Genomic DNA, 19,678 nt, shown 5'->3' on the forward strand with positions numbered 1-19,678 from the left:
TCAGAGGCTGGACCCGCCAATCACGGAATAGAACACCAGGAAGTCCCGCCCACACAGGGCATCCGCCAGACCCTAACATGTCCGCCATATTGGGACTGAATACGCAAACGCAAATAATTTTAGTAAACACCAAAACTGCTTTTAATGTTTCTCGTAAATTTCACATCAATTTATAGTTTAGGTTTTTTTTTATAAACAAACACATTTGGAAAGCTTGTAGGTCATTATCTAATCTAGCAGAAAATTGTTTTGATCTTTAAAAAAAGATTAAAACCTGATCTCTAAATTAGACTTTGATCATAAACTTTTCACATCTAAAGAATCTGATCACACAACTAAACATGGATTTATTGTCTTATTTTATTTATTTTCAGTCTAAATAAGCATAATAGTCAGAATAAAATGGAAATAGATTTTTTGTCAGATTAGTTTAATTGACATAGTTTAGCATTATCTTCATGTGGTTATGACCTCTTCACACAAGATAGTTGTGTGATTACCTGTTAGTTTAGTTGTGATGAAATAAATAAATAAAATTATGTAAAAGAAATCTGAATTAACATTAACAAACTCTACTTCTAAAAGTCTAGCAAAGTTAAGATTATTTGCATATGTGTATGTTAACATGATTTCAAAATATACCTTTGATTTTTAAAAATACTCAAAAAACGTCTAATCAGAATCCCACAATCACCAACGCCAAGACAGACTTCAGAGTTAAAAACATTTCCATAGCGACCAAAGACCAACAAGCATCAAACTCAGAACCTTTTAACCACCAACAGAACCAGCCAAGCTGTGTTAACATGCCTGAACAGGTGGATTTCTGCATTTCAACAAATGTTTCCATCCAAACTCCATGAAAATTTTTAACAAACTTTTAAAATGTCCAATTAAGAATTAAAAAGGAAATGCTAATTATGCATGTTCCTCCTGGTTTGGATGGAATCAACCAGGTGACACGGTGTGATGTCATCAGATGAAGTTTTGCCTCTGGTAGGACTCAGACCCAGCTGAGGATGGGAACGTTCGCTTAATCAGATCGTATTTGATAAATGTGTCTCCATCTTTAGCGCACCAACTCTTTTTTGGAAAAGTAAAAAAAAAAAAAAAAAACGCCTCAAGTGAGCATAAAAACAGTTGTGCGAATTTTAGGAAGTTATTTTTAATTTTGCTGTTTCCATCAACCTTTTTCTAATGACCACCTGGTTTCTCTTCTTCAACTTCTGTTTAACAGCAGTTGGACAACAAATTAGTGGAGCATTAGTGCCACCATCTGGTTGGAAGAGTGGACCAAATGTCATAAAAAAGAAAAACAGATTAGTGTCTTAAAACTAGAATCTGTCCTGGCCGCCTTACATCTTGAGTTCTTCTGAAAAAGCTGTAGCTTTGACTGTATCTGGTTGATACACAAAACAGAATAAGACTAAACCTAAATCCTTCCCAAATGATGGAAAGAAAAACGCACTGATCACTGAATCCAGCCTGGAGTAAAAAAAGTCCATCATGAAGATGAAATTAAAATTGAATTAAGTGCCACACAGTGTCAACATATAAAGCCTGCTGTTAGCAAAAGTCTACCCACATTGCAGACAATGTAACTATACACTTTATTTACAAAGGGACAATGTCCAGCTCAAACATGAGCATTTCACCATTTGATGCGCTGTAACATATTAGAGCAAAGGCTGATTTGTTTCTGCAGTCCAATGACAGATTATAAAATAAATCTAAAAAATGAAAGAAAAAACAAAGCCACTTTAAAAACAAAAAAAAAACATCTCTTCTTTCTGTCCTCCATCTTCCCTGCTTCACACTCTCAGGTTCAATAAAGATCCTACACCCAACATTTAGTGATGTTAGCAGCTCTCTGAAAGCCTGAGAGGCTTTGTGAATAATTTTTATCTCAATGAAGTGAAATTCTGGGAAAAAACCTAGAATTCCAGAGACTCGGGCGTGCTGTGGTGGCGTAGGGGACAGCACGACCCACATTTGGAGGCCTTGAGTCCTCGACGCGGCCGTTGTGGGTTCGATTCCCGGACCCGGAGACATTTGCTGCATGTCTTCCCCCCTTTCTCCCTCTTTCCTGTCAGCCTGCTGTCATATGAGGGACACTACATCCACAAAAGACCCCCTGGAGGGAAAAAAAAGAATGAATTCCAGAGACTCCAAGAACGTTCCTAAAATGATGTTCTGAGAGCTACGTTGTCTCTCAGGGTTCTTTTTGAATGTGAGGCCTGGTGCATAAACCCGCCCCTGCTCTCCCAAAACACGCAGTCTTCAAACATAAGGCCTGGAACTCCCTGTTGTTAAGCTAACTCACACGAGAATCTATGGCAATAAAATCATAACCATATGTTTCTCTTCAGTGTGAATTCTCATGTGAATGTTTAAACTCGCCTCTTGGTTAAAGGTTTTTCCACAAACATTACAAAAAATATGAAGTTTCATGTGTTTTTTTTAAGTCGACTTGTCGTTAAAGCTTTTCCCACACATGTCACAGCCAAATGGTTTCTCTCCTGTGTGGATCCTGAAGTGTTTCTTTAAACTGGAGTTGTCATTAAATCCTTTCCCACAGACATCACAAACAAAGTGTTTCTGCCCTGTGTGCTTTCCTGTGTGCAGATTCAAGGTGTACCTTCGGCTAAATTTTTGCCCACAAACATCACAACCGAATGGTCTCTCCCCTGTGTGGGTTTTTGTGTGCATATTTAAAGCTGACTTGGCACTGAATTCATGTCCACAGACATCACAGGAATAAGGTTTTTCTCCTGTGTGGATCCGGATGTGTTTGTTTAGAGACGACTTGATGCTGAATTTGTGTCCACAGACATCACAACCAAACGGTTTCTCTCCTGTATGGACCCTTATGTGACTGTTTAAAGTTGATTTAATGCTGAAACTTTGGCCACACAGATCACAGCTAAACGGTTTCTCTCCAGTGTGAACTCTCATGTGTTTGCTTAGATGACTTTTCTTGTCAAAACTTTTTCCACATTCATCACAGGCAAAATATTTCAGAACCTTATGGGTGTTCTTTGGTGGCTCCACAGGATCCTCCTCTCTAAATAATTTCCTTCCTGCTGAATGATCGTCCATGTGACTCTGAAGAGAGCGCTTGTTGTTAAACTGCTGGCCACATTCAGAGCAGCTCAGGGATCTGTTGACACCGGACTCAGGACTCCTGCTGTCCTTCCACTCATCATCACTGTCTTCAGTTTCAGACCCTGAGTCAGGCTGCTCCACATCATCATCCTCTCCTTCTTCCTCTCCCTCAGGTTCTGCTTTCAGGTTCTGCTGAGCTGAGCTGCTGCTTGGCAGTTCTCCATCTTCTGTTTGATGAAGATGAGCGATCAGAGGTTCCTCTTCATCATCTTCACTCTTTATGAGAACAGCAATGACTGGAGACCTGGAGGCATCAGCCTCCTCCTTCACGCTGAGCGGCTCCCCCTGCTGGCTGCTCCAGGATTCCTCCTCTTCCTCCTTCATGTGGACGGGTTCTGGGTGGTTCTGGTCCGGATCAGGACTCGGTTCTTGTTTAACCAGCAGAACCTGCTGAACATCTGCAGGGAACACAGAAACACTTTATGAACATAATGAAAACCTTCTCGCCTCTAAAACTTAGATCGTCTGCAGCTTCTTTATGAACATCAACAGCTTGCCATAGTTTCACATCAGATCCTCTCAAAGCTTCTTTTAGGAGGTAAAGAGACATAGGACACCTCTATGGTAAACAGTGTTAACATTTAATAACGCAAGAAGAAATTCTCAACCAAGCATGAATAAATTAATTCTTACAAGCCACAAACCATATTTCTATCTAAACGCTATTCCACCCAGAAAAACGTTTTAGATAATCTGACATCAATAACTTTAACTTTGAATCACAAAAAAATAATCGCTTTTCTCCAAAATTAAAAATATAAAAATTAGATAAGAGTATATTCTAGATTTAGTAGCCTCCTCCCTCTTCATGATGCTCATTTTGTGTCCACAGACATCACATCCAAACGGTTTCTCTCCCGTGGGGACCCTAATGTGACATCACGACCTTTTACCTAATGCACCTTGAACAGGCGAGGATACATTTCATCAGTGACAACAGCTCCCGGCCTGCAGCTCCCATCCCTGGTGAAGAAGGTAAATCTCCAAACCTGATGTGTGCAGCCGATGTTCGGGGCTGAAAGCAGCATCCAGTATTTCGTGTCTCTGCTCCTCTGCTGCATCCAGTCGCTGTTTGACCTGCTGTCTCCACATCTCTGCTAGCTTTTCTCTCTCCAAACTTTCCTTTAACAGTTACTGAGCAGTTCCAGCTGAGCCTCAAACCGTTTCTCTTCTTTCCAGAGTTCACCAACTGCTGCTGTTTCTGTCTTACAGCTTTATTAACTCTCCCGCTGCTGCTCCGTGGACAGAAACCCGAGAAAACACGGAGGACGGCGCTCCGACTGCCGCCATTGTACCGGAGAGAAGCACGAGTCTGCGCACTGGGGTCAGAGGCTGGACCCGCCAATCACGGAATAGAACACCAGGAAGTCCCGCCCACACAGGGCATCCGCCAGACCCTAACATGTCCGCCATATTGAGAGGGTCATGAAAACAATTAACAGAATTTGCAATTTAAGCAGGTTTAAAAGCTGTTTGTTTATTCTTGAAAATAGATTTCGACAGTTAGAGGATTGTTTTGCTCTTTGATGAGTTGATAGCATAGGAAAAACATGAGGATTGGATTCATTTTAAAATTCTTATGTTTGTTTTTAAATCATTGCATAATCTTGCCCCGGCTTACCTCACTGAGCTTCTTCATCCCCACATACCCCATCAGTCTCTCAGGTCAGCAGATCAGCTGCTCTTGGAGGTACCGAGAACAAAAAGGATGGAGAAGCTCAGTGAGGTAAGCCGGGGCAAGATTATGCAATGATTTAAAAACAAACATAAGAATTTTAAAATGAATCCAATCCTCATGTTTTTCCTATGCTATCAACTCATCAAAGAGCAAAACAATCCTCTAACTAAATGTAACCAATAGCTTGAAGAAAAATGACAAAATGCGTAGCCTGTTCTTATTGTTGGTTGCTAACATTGTTACCCAGCAGCTTCACTCTACTTCCTTGGTTTGTTTAGAAAAAAGCAACAGTGCAAATATTTTTGCCTTTTAATGGTTTTGTGCCATGATTCTAACACACCAGTGTCCACATGGCTGACTAAAGTTAATGCTACATGAAAGTTAGCAGGCTGGGTTAGCACTCGTTAGCATTTGTACAAACATGCTGAAGGGCTGCACTTGAAAGACAGCCAATTATTAGTCAGATCCACCATCATGGACAAAAATATTAAAGGCTCTGCAGTTTTATGTTGGACCCATGAGCCCATGCTAACATTAGCATATTAACCTGTAAAGACTTTTATGCATCATCATTTTTGAGAAAAAGATGCTAGCATAAAATCTGTATAGCAGGACAGCCACAAGGTGACTGTGAAGAAGTTAAAGCTAGTTTAGCGTTAGCAGTTTAACTCTAATCATGTTTGGCTTCAACAACTTTTATTATTTTCTGCAATAAAAAAATAATAATTCTGTTAGTCATTAGTGCAACATCAAAACTTTTATACACTTAAACGTATTCAAACTTTATAAATTCATATAATAAGATATTTTCAAATGTATGTACCAAATGCATAAACATTTTAAATCAAACAATATTAAAAACATATTGATAAAAAAGGAGCAAATATAACTTAAAAGGAGCAGAAATAAAAACATTTCAGTTAAAGATTCAACGAGACAAAATCTGAATATCCAAGGACATGGAATCACCTCTTCTGTTATTTATTGATTTATTAATGTCTAATAATTGGAGCAGAATAACTAATTTTGTCTTTATATTAACAGAAGGCAAATATTATAAGTTTATACTTCCTTCTGCTCCTTTTTATTCATAATTTATTTTATTTGTTGCATCAGATTCAGGTTTATAATTGAGCGAATTAAATAAAAATAAAATTAAATGAAATAAAAGTACTAGAGATGAAAGTTTCTGCATCCATTTCATGTGAGAGAGAGAGAGAGAGAGAGAGAGAGAGAGAGAGAGAGAGAGACAGAGAGAGAGAGAGAGAGACGGGGGTGGGGGAAAGGCTGCGCGCGCAGCAGCGGAGCGTCACGGTTGTTTGTGGCGCATCAGCAGCGGAGCGGATCTTCATCATCATCAACATCTTCAGCTTCATCCAGCGGCTTGTTTCCAGGTGAGACTCCGACCTGCGCGGTTCTGGGCGCTCACAGTTTGGTTCGGTCCATGACTGGGCCGGTACCGCTCGGTACAGGACGGTTCGTGCTGGTCCGTGAAGATGGAGGTGATGATGATGAGGAGGAGGGAGGATGAAGGCAGAGTCGCCCTGTTGTTCCGCTGCAGCATCAACAGCAGCAATTAGGACCGGATCTCCGTCCGAACCGAACATCCTGCCTCCGCTTTGGGCTCTGCGGGCTTTTCAAGCAGCTGCGCAATGTGCGCATGTTGTAGTTCCGCTGCGGGGCGTTTCTCTCTTTAATGCGCACATTGATGCAAAATTCGCAAACCGAGGCTCCTGCGGGTCCGGCCTGCTGTTGTTGCGGTTCGGGCTCGTTAGAGCGGCGTTCGGGTGGAGATGGAGCGGTTTGGCGCTCTGTCTGCCTCAGTCTGCGCCTGTTTTTGCGCTGTTTGGGTTGGATGTAAAATGGAGGAGGAGGAGGAGGAGAAAGATACCATGGCCGCCTCAGTTCGGTCGCAGATAGAATTACCCTGTTAGAACCAGAACCAACCCTGGCATGTTTCACTCCGCTGCTAGTTCCGAACCGGACCAGGTTCTGTCCGGTTCCAGTTCAGTCCAAGGTCAGCAAACCGGTCCAGACGGAGTGAAACCCAGTAGAATCAGTCTGAAAACATGAAGGTGCGGGTGAAATGTGTTCAGCTGATTATGGGCCTTTGACCTTCGACCCTGTACCAAACTGGTACCAAACACAGAACTGGACCTTTCCAGACTGTGACAAACCAGTCCCATTCAAAACCCAGGAAAGGTTCTGGTGAGAACAAAAACTCTCCAGGTGTTGACAGGGTGGCTCTCTGCCCAGGGCGGCATGGCCTTTGAGCGCCAAGAACATGCAGCCAATGGGAAGAGGGCGCCCCCTGCAGGTGGCTGCTGTCTGCTAAACATAAAGAAACATGAAAATATTCATTGGTTCTCAAAGGTTTAGTCTTTCAACAGCTGATATAATAAACTCAATAAGTACTGTGTTGTTGTAGCATCTTAGCATTAGCTTTAGCTAACATTTTAGCTAGCGGCGCCGTCATTGGATCTAAATGTTCTTTTTCAAACTGAACACGTTAAACTTTAGCAGCAGAAACATGGAGGAGCTGATTCAGCAGAAACTTTCCTCCATGTTGGATCCAGAAGATGCTTTTAAAGTTTCTCTGATGACGGCAGCAGACAACGCATCACTTCCTGTCATTTCTTCAACTGGGAGCCATTTTCCCTTCGGAACTCTGCAGATGAAGATTTTGATGAGGCAACAGCAATATGACACCATATGAAGTCAAAAGGATTATTTTTCATAATAATGCCCTTTAGGTTGAGAGAAGTCCGATTTGACTCCATCAGAAACGGGTTTGACTCCAACTGAGGTCATAGACCCAGGCAAGGATCTGGTCTCAGGTTGCCATGGAAACCTCCATCCTCTCTCGCTCGACCTCAGTGGAGTCCTGGTTCTGTGAGACTCTTCAGGTGCTGGTTCGGATCAGAACCGCCCCAGCCAGGCGGGCCACAGGCCAGTTGTGGTTCCACCTGCAGGTGCGTCTCCATGGTAACGAGGCATTGCCTGAGTTTAGGGTCAAACCTAAGGGATTGCTGGCTGTCTGGGTTAAAACAAACCACAGAAGAAGACTGCAGGTCAAAGTTCATCTGGATGTTTTTCCTGAGCTGCTACTGGTTCACTGCTGGTCTCACCAGAATCTCCCAGGATTTTACTGGCTGGTCCAGAACCTTGTGCACTGACTGCATCACTTCCTGTTTTCAGGGTGAGCGCCACCTCCAGGGACTCAACCCGTCTCATTCCTGGGGGGAAACAACCAACAAGGACATTTCTGAGTGCAGTTCTGGGGGCTCAGAAAGGTGACAGTGAAATGAAACATGGTTTAAAAAGTTCTTACTGTGTTCAAGCTGCAGGACCAAAATTATACAACAACTGTGTGTTTTTGTCAGCAAATAAACTGTTGAGATCCGTGGAGTCAAACTAAGATTCAAATGTTGTTTAAATCTGATTTGGTTCAGAGTCACTGATCTCATCTCTGCTACACCTTCACAAAAATTAAGAATAAATAAAAACAAGTTTTAATGAGTGACTCGTTCATAAAGTTCCTCATAAACATTTATTTATTTATTGCAGTGGCTCTCAGTACAAGTTATGTGTTATTTAGGTTATAACTTGTTAAGCTGCTTTACTTTGAACCCTTTTCTGGTTTTCCCGTCCTGGTGGCTGAGAACCTGGAAGGTGAATATCTGGGAAAATTATAACTTCACTTCAATGGGATTTGATGGAAACATATTCAGATTTTATTGTGTGGTTTTAAAGGCTCTACGCTGAAGATGATAAGAAATAAAGGCATCGTTTCTTTTTTCCTGCTAGCTGCTCTGCAGTAGCTGCTCTGCTATGGGCTAGCGCTAACGCTCAGCCGCTCCACTTTCAGTCTCTTCTTCTTAATACAAGAGTTAAAGAGCTAAATATAATTAGATATTTGCTGCTTTCAACTAAAAAGAGCCAAGTCTATGAAAGCAATGTAACAATTGAGCTAGTTTTGATTTAAGGCATAACGAGGCAGTTTATCAAGATTCAAATAATAAACTGCAGTCTGACTTTTTGTTGTTAACGTGTTTCTTCCTATTGAAAGTAAATAAAATATTTTTCATGTCTTTTGCTTTAAGTATTTACTTGCTGGAAGCAGGGGCGGAGCTTCGGGGGGCCCTGGGGGGCGGCGGGCTCCGGCCTGGAGCGGCCCTGTTGGGAGACAGAATATGAGTTGAGGGATCCAAGCCTTTATCACGTCTGATGAGAGCTGGAGAAGGTGTCCCTCTCCTGTATGATGTATGTAGGGTTATATATATACAGTAAGCTGCCCCAGTCAGGGTTGACTCATGGTTGCTAAAAACTTTACCAGACCGACTCTTTTTAGTGACATAGTGGGTGTAAAGTATTGAATAAAATGTTGTGCGACATGACTGGATTTATTTACACTCTCCTTGTGCTGCCACCTTATGGTGGTGGAGGGTTTGAGGCCCCAATGATCCTGGGAGCTCTGCTGTCTGGGGCTTCATGCCCCTGGTGGGGTCACTAAGGCAGACAGGTCCAGGTGAGGGACCAGACAAAGTGCAGCCTGAAGACCCTGATGATGAATAAAAACTTTGGACTTGGCGTTCCCTCACCCGGACGCGGGTCACCGGGGCCCCACTCTGGAGCCAGGCCTGGAGGGGGGGCACGATGGCGAGCGCCCGGTGGCCGGGCTTTTACCCATGGAGCCCGGCTGGGCCCAGCCCGAAGAGGAAACATGGGCACCCCCTCCCATGGGCCCACCACCCGTGAGAGGGTAAATATATGAGGCTGCAGATGATAAGAAATCTGAGAAAAAAAAGATTTTGGGAGCTGAAAGTAGCAGCTCTCTGAAAAGAGGCCAACTTCCTGTCGCAAAAACAGAAATGGCATCACAGATGCTGCAAACAGGCAAAGTCACCAAGAGGGACAAACATCTATTTTAGTCAAACTGTTAAAGAAACAGATCAAACTAACAAAACTCCACTTATGACAAGAAAGCATAAACATGTTTAACCTTTACATTAGTGCAGAAGTACTGTGATGAAGGTGAAGTATTGTGATGTGTGTTGGGTGGTGGCCGAGGGAGGGGGCCCTGGCGGTCCGACCCCCGGTTGCAGAAGCTCTTGGGACGTGGAATGTCACCTCTCTGGTGGGGAAGGAGCCGGAGCTAGTGTGTGTGAGGCTGAGAGGTTCCGGCTAGAAATAGTCGGTCTCACCTGGACGCATGGCTCTGGTTCTGGAACCAGTCTCCTTGAGAGGGGCTGGACATACTTCCACTCTGGAGTTGCCCAAGGTGAGAGGCGTCGGGCAGGAGTGGGCATACTTGTTGCTCCCCATCTCGTTGCCTGTACGTTGGGGTTTACCCTGGTGAACGAGAGGGTAGCCTCCCTCCGCCTACGGGTGGGGGGACGGGTCCTGACTGTCGTTTGTGCTTACAGGCCGAACGACAGTTCAGGTTACCCACCCTTTTTGGAGTCCCTAGAGGGGGTACTGGAGAGTGCTCCACCTGGGGACTCCCTTGTTCTGCTGGGGGACTTCAACGCTCACGTGGGCAATGACAGTGAGGCCTGGAGGGGCGTGGTTGGGAGGAACGGCCCCCCGATCTGAACTCGAATGGTGTTCTGTTGTTGGACTTCTGTGCTCGTCATGGATTGTCCATAACGAACACCATGTTCAAGCATAAGGGTGTCCATATGTGCACTTGGCACCAGGACACCCTAGGCCGTAGTTCGATGATCGACTTTGTCATCATTTCGTCGGATCTGCAGCCGTATGTCTTGGACACTCGGGTGAGGAGAGGTTCTGTCCACTGACCACTACCTGGTGGTGAGTTGGCTCCACTGGTGGGGGAGGATGCCGGTCAGACCTGGCAGCCCAAACGTGTTGTGAGGGTCTGCTGGGAACGTCTGGCGGAATCCCCTGTGAGACGGAGCTTTAACTCCCACCTCCGGCAGAACTTCGAACACGTCCCAGGGGAGGTGGACGGCGCCGGCTGCTTCTTCTGTCTCTGCAAATACAAACTGGATCTCAGCCCTGATCTGGGTCAGAACCAGAACCAGCCTGGTTCTCTGACCCGGTTCTGATGGGACAAACTATCATTCCTCCACTGTGTGTTTATGCACTATGAGTTTGTTCTGATCTGATTTGTTCAGGTTCTTCCAAACATAATCTTTAACCTTTGACCTGCTGGTGGAGGTCTGCAGACACAGTGATGGAGGTCATTTCTCTGAGCTTCCTGTTCTGACCTCTGCCGGGACGTCCACTCCTGGGAAGATTGGCAGCTGTTTGGAGATGACCTTTGACCCTTCCCGTACACTTTGTGCTTCAGGAAGTGATTCTTTGGAACAGTGTGGCTTTGGTTAGGACATCAGGAGATGTTAAACTGTTTACTGTTCTACAGCAATGCATTCCGGGTAAAGAATAAATGTCATTTGCTTCACTGTTGGAGAACGTGAGGAAACGGTCTGTAAACAGTCATTTCAAAATAAGAGCATCTAAATGTCTAACTACTGGAAAACTTCAACACAGATGTTGAGCTTTACTCAACTGACAGTTTAGAAAACAAATATATTAGCACTTTAGAAATTACTAGAAAAAAAATTAGAGGAAGCTAAATGCGCTAAAGTTAGCAAAGAAGCTAAAACATTGAAGTTCTTCATTACTTGTGAGGTAACTTTATTTATATAGCACATTTTGAGCAACATGGCCGTTCAAAGTGCTTGTATTTTTGTTGATCTTGGATATCAGTGAATCCACCTGCACAGATAAAGGTGAAAAAAAAATAGGTAAATACACAAAGCAAAAGGTTAGCTTCACTGCTAGCATCTACATGATGCTGGTTCTCTGAAAAACCTCTGGAACCAGAACCAGATATCAGACACATGGGTTTCATTAGGGGTGTCAGAGTAAAGGGGCTGAATGCTGTGCATGCTCTGTGTCTTCACCAGGCCCGGCTGCAGCACCTCTCATCATGACTAAAGAGGAAAACATGCAGGAGCAGGAGAAGGAGAGGCAGGACCACGAGGAGCAGGAGGAGGCCCGGGTCCAGCGGGAGGAGGACGAGGAGCTGACCGAGGAAGAGGAGGATGAGGAAGAGGAGGAATATGAGCTAGAGGAGGAGAGGACAGAGGTAGAGAACGAGGAGGAGCAGGAGGAAGAGCGTGAGGAGCGAGAGGAGCAGGAGGAAGAGGAGGCTCCTCTGGCTGAACCAGCGGCTGAGCCGGTTCCTGAGAACCAGAGTCCGGTTCAGGAGCCGGCCCGCCGGGCCATGGTCCACCCGTCGGCCCAGGCACCGCTGCCCAAAGACTATGGTACGTCGGACCTCCTTAAACCAGCACACAATACTGAAGACCTACTGGGCCAGGAAGACGACTGGTTCTGATCCACTGATAGTTCTGACCCTGATTTATTGATTGGGCCGACCCGGTAGACACCACAGAGTCAAAATATTAACCAATCATGAACCTGGTTGGTTCTGAGTCTGAACCAGTACCAAGTACCAGAACCAAAGGAATCCTGGTTCTGTAAAAAACTCATCACTACTGCCCCCACACTGTCCTGCAGGGTACTGCAGCCATCAATCAATCAACCAATCAAGTTTATTTGTATGGCACATTTCAGCAACAAAGTCATAGAAACACAGTCAATAACTGTCAAGTACAAAATCACTACACATCATAATGTTGATTAACGTTTGGCGTATTTCCATCAGATGTTATCAGAGTTATGATTGGCTGATGACTGATGGTGTGGCGAGCTACCTAACCTTCGTCCTAGACTCCAGGAGGTGATGTCACCAGACGGCGTGCTGCCGTCATGAGTGCTGTCATCATTTGTTGGTGCAGCGGTGGCTCAAACTCACAAGATGAGATTTTTAAATTACTACAATAATCTAATTTATGCTGCATTTTTACAGATTTTGCCACAACTGGGCTTTCTATGCCTGGTTGCCAGGGAAACATTCAAGGCTTTTGAACGTTTGCATTGAGCTTTCATAGTTGATGTTGGCGCAGTATTGTCTGAAAATGGAAGTGATTGGATAAATGCTGGTACAGATGAACCTGCTCTGCAAGAGCCCCTAACAAAACGTCTGACTGGACTGGAAGGTGACGAGTTACAGACCTCCAGGTTCTGATTACCAGGAAGGCCAGTGAAGAAGATGCAGACAGTGTCTTGCTCAGTTATTAATGCGTGAACTGTAAACCAGGCTTCCCCGTTTCCCAGGTAATATTGATAGCGTACGCCATGATGGTGAAGTAGCCCAATGTGCAAATACATTTCCTGCCATCGGCCATTTTAACGATTCTTTCTGAAGTTCTTATGTATCGTCCATCACTAGGTCACCTTTAATGTTCCTTCAGGAAAACCAAAATTGTTCCAAACAAAAGACAGAAGAGGAGCTGGAGTTGCTTCTGTTAGCAACAGGCTAACAGCTAGCGAGACAGCAGTCACCTCAACGAGGGAAATGTCGATGCTTTATGTTCCAGTTGCTCCTCTGGTCTTTAGTGTGAAGCAGGGAGAGCAGCAGCTTCAGTCCAACTGAACCACACCATCATGATCCACCGCCTGGAGCTCCTTAGGCTACCGACTCTTTCAGAGGCTTTAGTGGTTCTGATCCGGTCTCCCGATCCAGTCTCACGGTTCTGATTCTGTCTCCTCCCTCTATTAACTCTGCAGCCTTCACCTTCTTTGACCCAAACGACCCGGCGTGTCAGGAGATCCTGGCTGACCCGCGGACCTCCATCCCCGAGCTGTTTGCTATCGTCCGCCAGTGGGTCCCGCAGGTGCAGCACCAGATTGACGTGATCGGAAACGAGGTGAGGACAAACCGTCAGAACCGCAGGAGTTAAGCCCGGCCAGCTCAGTTTAACATGGCAGGTAAAAGACTGAAACACCATCCGTCTTTGATTCACTGTAATAAAATGAAATAACATCAAGAAGTGAATTTGTGAGTTAAGCCGTCCTGGATTCGGAGTAAAAACCAGAACATCCTCACTTCTCAAATCAGAACTGACATGCTCTGATTTTGGTACTTTTTGTCTGAATGGGCTGTTAGAGCAGAAAGGGAAGGTGTGAAAACTTTTATTTAAAATGACAAGATCCTGAATGAGTTTCTCCTCCCAGAGTCAGCTGGCTCTGGAACAGAACCGAAGTTCTGTTGATGAGCAGCCAGGACAAGTTTTGAGGGAACTGCAGAGAAGCTGGACCTCACCAGACCCAACTACGACTCAGCAGGACAGAACATGACTTAGCATGACTTTTGTAGTCTTTGATAATCTTTTGTAGATTTGTCAAATTTTGAATTTGTCGAATGTCAAGATTCCTGCAAATTTTACAACCAAACAAATTTCTTGGAGAGAAGCAACTCGAGAGGGCGATTTACGCCGCCGTCATGTTTTGGTGGCGATGAAGTTCACCTGTTGCTCCCTGGGTGTCGGCCCTTCAGAGACAGGAAGGAGCTCAGGGATCTGCTGCTTCTCCAGTTGGATGGGAGTCAGTCGGGATCAGGATGGACACTGACCTTTCCTAGTTTCAGTTATTGTGAATGCCGGGTGTCTTCAGGTGTCCTCTCAGTCAGCAGGACGCAACTAACTCAGTGTTTGTGTCTCCCAGATCCTGAAACGCGGTTGCCATGTGAACGACCGAGACGGTTTGACCGACATGACGCTGCTTCACTACAGCTGTAAGGCCGGAGCTCATGGAGTCGGTGAGTGATTCTTCAACCTTCATTGTTCTTCTTCTGTGGTAACAAAAAGACTGCTGGCAGAGACCCAGAATGATCGCCACAGGTTCCTGGAGGCCAGAGGCGTTAAGAGTTTCAGGAGGATCTGGTGTTTCAGGTCTGATCCTCACCTCCAGTCACAGAAGATCAGAAACAGATCCAAGTCCTCAGAGTAGATAACATGATCATGAAGCAAACCAGACACAGGTAACAATCCAATGTTAGGACCATGTTTGTGCAGTAATGTGAGTAAAAGCTTCCCCCAGGTGGTGGCGGTCCTCCACCAAAGCAGCTTTCAGTTTGGACCTCCCTGTGTCCAGGCGACCCAGCGGCGGCGCTGCGGCTCACCAGTCAGCTGATGTCGTTGGGCGCCGATGTCAGTCTGCGGAGCCGGTGGACCAACATGAACGCGCTGCACTACGCTGCCTACTTTGACGTCCCAGAGCTGATCCGAGTCCTGCTCAAAGCCGCCAAACCCAGAGGTGAGTGTGAGTCGTTCCATGAGATTATTACTCACCCACATAGTCCAGGAGAAGAGGCCAGCTTCTTCTTCTTCTCTCCTCAGTGCTGAACTCCACATGCAGTGACTTCCACTACGGCACAGCGCTCCACATCGCCGCCTCCAACCTCTGCCTGAGTGCAGTGAAATGTCTGCTGGAGCACGGAGCCAACCCCACCGTCAGGGTGAGAACTGCCTCACCTTCCTGTGCTTGATGACCAGCGGCTTCCTGCAGAGCTGCTGCTCAGACCGGAGGTTTGTTTCTGCAGAATGATAAGGGCCAGGTTCCAGCTGAGGTGGTTCCGGACCCGATGGACATGAGCCTGGACAAAGCCGAGGCGGCCATGGTGGCCAAAGACCTGAAGCAGCTGCTGCTGGACGCCGTGCCGCTCAGCTGTAACCTCCCCAAGGCCACGCTGCCCAACTACGACAACATTCCTGGAAACCTGATGCTGGCGGCGCTGGGGCTGAAGCTGGGTGACCGTGTGGTTCTGGACGACCTGAAGGTAGTCCCACACTGGTTCCTCTGGCTCCTTATTTCCTCCTCCATCAGCCACGTTGAGGTCCACTCATTCCAGAACCTTTTTGTCTCCCCCTCAGGCCGGAACCCTGCGGTTCTGTGGAACCACGGAGTTCGCCAGCGGTCAGTGGGTCGGGGTGGAGCTGGACGAGCCAGAGGGGAAGAACGACGGCAGCGTGGGCGGAGTCCGCTACTTCATCTGTCCTCCGAAGCTTGGTAAGCAGCGTGCTTCCTGGACCCGGTTCTGGTTCTAATGGACCAGCACTCATCATGCATTTGTCTGTTTGGACCTTCAGGTATTTTTGCTCCGGTTTCAAAGATTTCCAAAGCTGTGGATCCGACTCCGTCCTCGGTCACCTCCACTCCCAGAACCCCCCGCATGGACCTGGCCTCCCGCCTGGCTGGGAGGACCAAGAAGGACAAGAAGGAGAAGGAGAAAGGTGAGGGAGCAGCAGGTCTGACTGGGTTCTGGTTCTGGTGGAGAGCTGACTGAGCTGGTTGGTTTGTTTTCAGCCCAAAAGAAGAAGACATCTGTGGCTAGTCTGGACCCGGAGGGGACAAACGTGGAGGTGGGGGATCAGGTTCTGGTGGCAGGTCAGAAACTCGGCATCGTTCGCTTCTACGGGAAGACAGACTTTGCTCCAGGTCAGTTCTGGTTCTGGAAGCTCCGGTCAGTTCTGTAGTCTGGACCAACCAGTACATCGAAACAGAGGTCCAGATGAAGTGAAGAGGAGGCGATGTTCTGTTCTGACCCGATCTCTCTCTGGCGTCCCTCAGGGTTCTGGTTTGGTGTAGAGTTGGACCAGCCCACTGGGAAACACGACGGCTCGGTGTTCGGGGTCCGATACTTCAGCTGCCTGCCCAAATATGGAGTGTTTGCTCCGCCCTCCCGGGTCCAGAGGTAGGACTGCCTGACAGAACTCAGTGTTGCTTGTTGTAATAAGGCAGGCCTGGTTCTGGAGCGTGAAAGTGACATTTGGGTCGTTGTTGGTTGTTCAGGATTGGAGGACCTAAAGAAGGCTCCCAGAACGATGGCTCCATGGTGAAGAAGGTTCATCAAGTGTCCAGTAAGTTCTGCTCAGATCGCTAGAAACAGAAAAGTTCTGGTCCGACTCGGCGAACAGAACCTGACCCGTTTGTTTCCCTGCAGTGTCACAGCCAAAAAGGAACTTCCACACCATGCGATCTCCGAAAGATCTGACCTCCGAGAGCTCCATATCCAGGTGAGAAGCAGCCTGGCCAGCATGGGTCAAAGGTCATTTCTGGGTCAGCAGCTTATCGTCTCAGAACCGTTTCGGTTTGGTCGGATCCAGCTGTTTGGTGCAGATGGACTCCTGACAGCTTTAATTTGAGATGGAAGTGGTTTTGAAGTTATGTGTTTATGGACCGGGTTCTGTCGTTACCGCTGAACCCGGATGGATGCACTAGAACCTCTCCTCTCTCTGCTGCAGGTTGCTGTTCTGCTGCTGGTTTCCATGGATGCTCCGTGCTGAGATGCAGTCCTAACCACCGCTCCATCTCTACGATCTCTCCATCGTTCTGTCCCTGAACGCCTGGTGGTGAAGCCCCGCCCACTGTCTTCTTCTTCTCCTGGTTTAGCCGTTCTATAGCAAAATCTATAGTGCCTTGTATCTGATTAACCGAGTCCAAGCTAATGCTCTGAAATCCACCCTGCCTCTCTTGCGCCACCTAGTGTCCAGAACGATCCGTTCTGTTTCACTGCAATCAGCTGGGAGGATCGCTTTGATCCGACAGTTCAGAACCAGAGCCTGGTTCTGGACGGGTTTCTGTTGTGCGGTGATGATGTCAGACCCAGCCGGCTGCTGATTGGGTGAGATACAGAACTTTGTTTACCCACCATGTGTTTCTCTAATGTCCTCCATGTTTAACCAGGAAACAGGGTCGATCATCTGCACCGCTCCGTTTGGATTTTACAGATAAATTCTTCTAAATCCTCGACAAACCAACAAGTTTCACACAAACAACACTAAACAATAGAAAATCATTTCATGATCAAAATTATTTTAGACTCTTAAAGACGGTCAGAATAAAACACAAAATGCAGCGTTTGATCCACCTGCAACCTTTTATTTATGCTTGTTTTTATATTTCAGAATGTTTGGCAAAATTACAATTATGCTGCTTTATAATAAGATATTCATATCAGCTCTCAGTAAATACCAGAAGGTTCTCAATGAAATGCTTCATTTTAGTTCTGTTTCATCTAATCCCCCCATCCCTTTAATTTCCTTAGTGGCTCATGAAGCTAATTTAATTCTAAAATCACGTCTGAACTGAAAATGATCAGGCTTCTCCCACCAGAAACCTTCAAACTGGATCAACTGCAGGATTTAACTCAAAATGAGACAACGGGCAGTGAAACGCTGCCGACTGGAAAAATATCAGCTTTGGGTTGATGGATGCAAAGAGCAGCTGCACACAAACTGTCAGTTTTTATTCCACCAACACTCCTTGAACATTTGGGCTCAGACTTTTTCCTGCATAACTGAAGCTCTGGTCTCAGATCTCATCGCATGCAGACGACTCACTGCTTTTCCTTGGTTCTTTTGATCCTCACCAGACCTTTAGAACCTGAAGTTGATCCACACTGCAGAGTTTTCCTGTTTCTATTCCACCCAAATCAGATGTTTCTCCAGAAGCAGCTTTTGTTGCTAGCGGTGTAAAAGCTAGCGCTCCACAGACTCTGGATCTGCTAACTCTGTCGTCTCAGCTAAGCATCGCCGTTTGTGGGCCACAGTGCTGGTGGAAGTTTGTCTTTGTACCGTAAATGTGGAGTTACAGTTCGGTCAATGTGTCGCAGTGAAGTCACTTCACTGTCAACTTTGTAAACGTGGACTTTCCCTGATTTGGCCACCAGGTGTCACTATAATCCCCATTTAGCCTGAATTCTTAGCATAACTGTTTATTTGGAGCTTATAACTGGTTTAGACTGGTTCTCACTGGTTTTGACCCGTTCTGACTGGTTTTGACTAGTTCTCACTGGTTTTGACCCGTTCTGACTGGTTTTGACCCGTTCTGACTGGTTTTGACTAGTTCTCACTGGTTTTAACTGGTTCGGTTCTGTAACTACCACCTGCTAACTTCCTTGCTGTCTGGTTTTAAAAATGCTCATTTCAACATTTTCATCCAACAGTTTCATTTGTCTCTGATGTTTTAAAAACCTTCCAGTGATGGATTCAGTTTTAACATCTCTGTAAATATTGAAACTGAACCAGCAGGAAAGTAAAGCTAGAACGGTCAGAACCACTGGTTCTGTTCTGGTTCTGTCATTCTTACAGGAACTAACTCAGCTCTGGTTGTTTCATTGAGTCTTAATGATCTACAGTGTATAGTCTATATTTTGATAACTTCACTAAGTGTCCCTTTTGTTTTGGTATTTTATGGGTCGTGTGTTCGGTTCCAGCCAGTGTGAGTGGGTCGGGTCGGACCAGTTGGATAAACTCACTGCATGCTCTCTGTCTGTAACCTCCCTCAGTATTTTCTGATTGTTGCATTTTCAGACTGTATCTTCCTCTCATCAGCATGAAAATGCTTCAAATATTAATAACTATCAATATAATAAAGATTTGATGTTTTTCTAGTGTTTGTGTGTCTGCTGGTCCTTACCACCATGTTTCAGCTAAAATCACTATTTAAAGGCCGAATCGTTTCTATCAGTGGTAGCTAAAACATTAGCCATGCTAACCTCACAGCACTAATCTTAAACATTAATCCTGCTAACACTACAGCGAGTCACCAACACAGTATTTATGGAAAGCTAACGCTACAGTGCTAACTCCAACCATGTGTTAGAAAAAATAATTCTGGAAGATATGGCAAACTTTTTCATGGAAATTTTTTGAAAATTACATTATTAAATGAATATGCTTCACTTGGAACAGAAGAATGGGACTTTAGTGACAGAACTTTGATGTGTTAACTTCTTTATTTAAAGTAAATATATACAAAAACCTGCCACATAAAACCAATTTTCAGATTTTTTATTTTATTTTCAACTATATGTAGGACTCCACATAAAGCCATTAAAAACAAGTTTATACTAGTCAACCAATTATACTTGATCAATCCCAAAGGGATTATATTTGC

The 19,678-nt window shown here is 45.5% G+C and overlaps 2 protein-coding genes across 4 annotated transcripts; one reads left to right on the forward strand and one right to left on the reverse strand.

Moving 5' to 3' along the window:
• Window positions 1-351: 351 nt before the first annotated feature.
• LOC122832727 (zinc finger protein OZF-like) lies at window positions 352-4,561 on the reverse strand. The gene is made up of 2 exons (XM_044119769.1): window positions 4,155-4,561; window positions 352-3,563 (listed from the first exon to the last, which is right to left on the reverse strand). Exons 1-2 carry the CDS (start codon window positions 4,255-4,257, stop codon window positions 2,461-2,463), a joined length of 1,206 nt encoding a protein of 401 aa, XP_043975704.1. The 5' UTR covers window positions 4,258-4,561; the 3' UTR covers window positions 352-2,460.
• Window positions 4,562-4,732: 171 nt separating this feature from the next.
• Window positions 4,733-19,175, forward strand: clip3 (CAP-GLY domain containing linker protein 3). Of its 3 annotated transcripts, XM_044119737.1 has the most exons (15): window positions 5,763-6,237; window positions 8,042-8,136; window positions 11,779-12,141; window positions 13,508-13,647; window positions 14,444-14,537; window positions 14,873-15,034; window positions 15,118-15,236; window positions 15,321-15,557; window positions 15,652-15,787; window positions 15,868-16,011; window positions 16,085-16,216; window positions 16,349-16,472; window positions 16,571-16,638; window positions 16,722-16,794; window positions 17,023-19,175. In XM_044119737.1, the coding sequence occupies exons 1-15, from the start codon at window positions 6,023-6,025 to the stop codon at window positions 17,075-17,077; spliced, it is 2,157 nt and encodes a 718-aa protein (XP_043975672.1). In that variant the 5' UTR covers window positions 5,763-6,022; the 3' UTR covers window positions 17,078-19,175. The 3 variants fall into 3 exon arrangements, with proteins under 3 accessions (XP_043975674.1, XP_043975672.1, XP_043975673.1); XM_044119739.1 differs by lacking the exons at window positions 5,763-6,237; window positions 8,042-8,136 and adding an exon at window positions 4,733-4,891; XM_044119738.1 differs by lacking the exon at window positions 8,042-8,136 and having other exon boundaries at window positions 6,076-6,237.
• Window positions 19,176-19,678: the final 503 nt, after the last annotated feature.

Source organism: Gambusia affinis, linkage group LG06, assembly GCF_019740435.1.
Source record: "Gambusia affinis linkage group LG06, SWU_Gaff_1.0, whole genome shotgun sequence".
Taxonomy (NCBI): Eukaryota; Metazoa; Chordata; class Actinopteri; order Cyprinodontiformes; family Poeciliidae; genus Gambusia; species Gambusia affinis.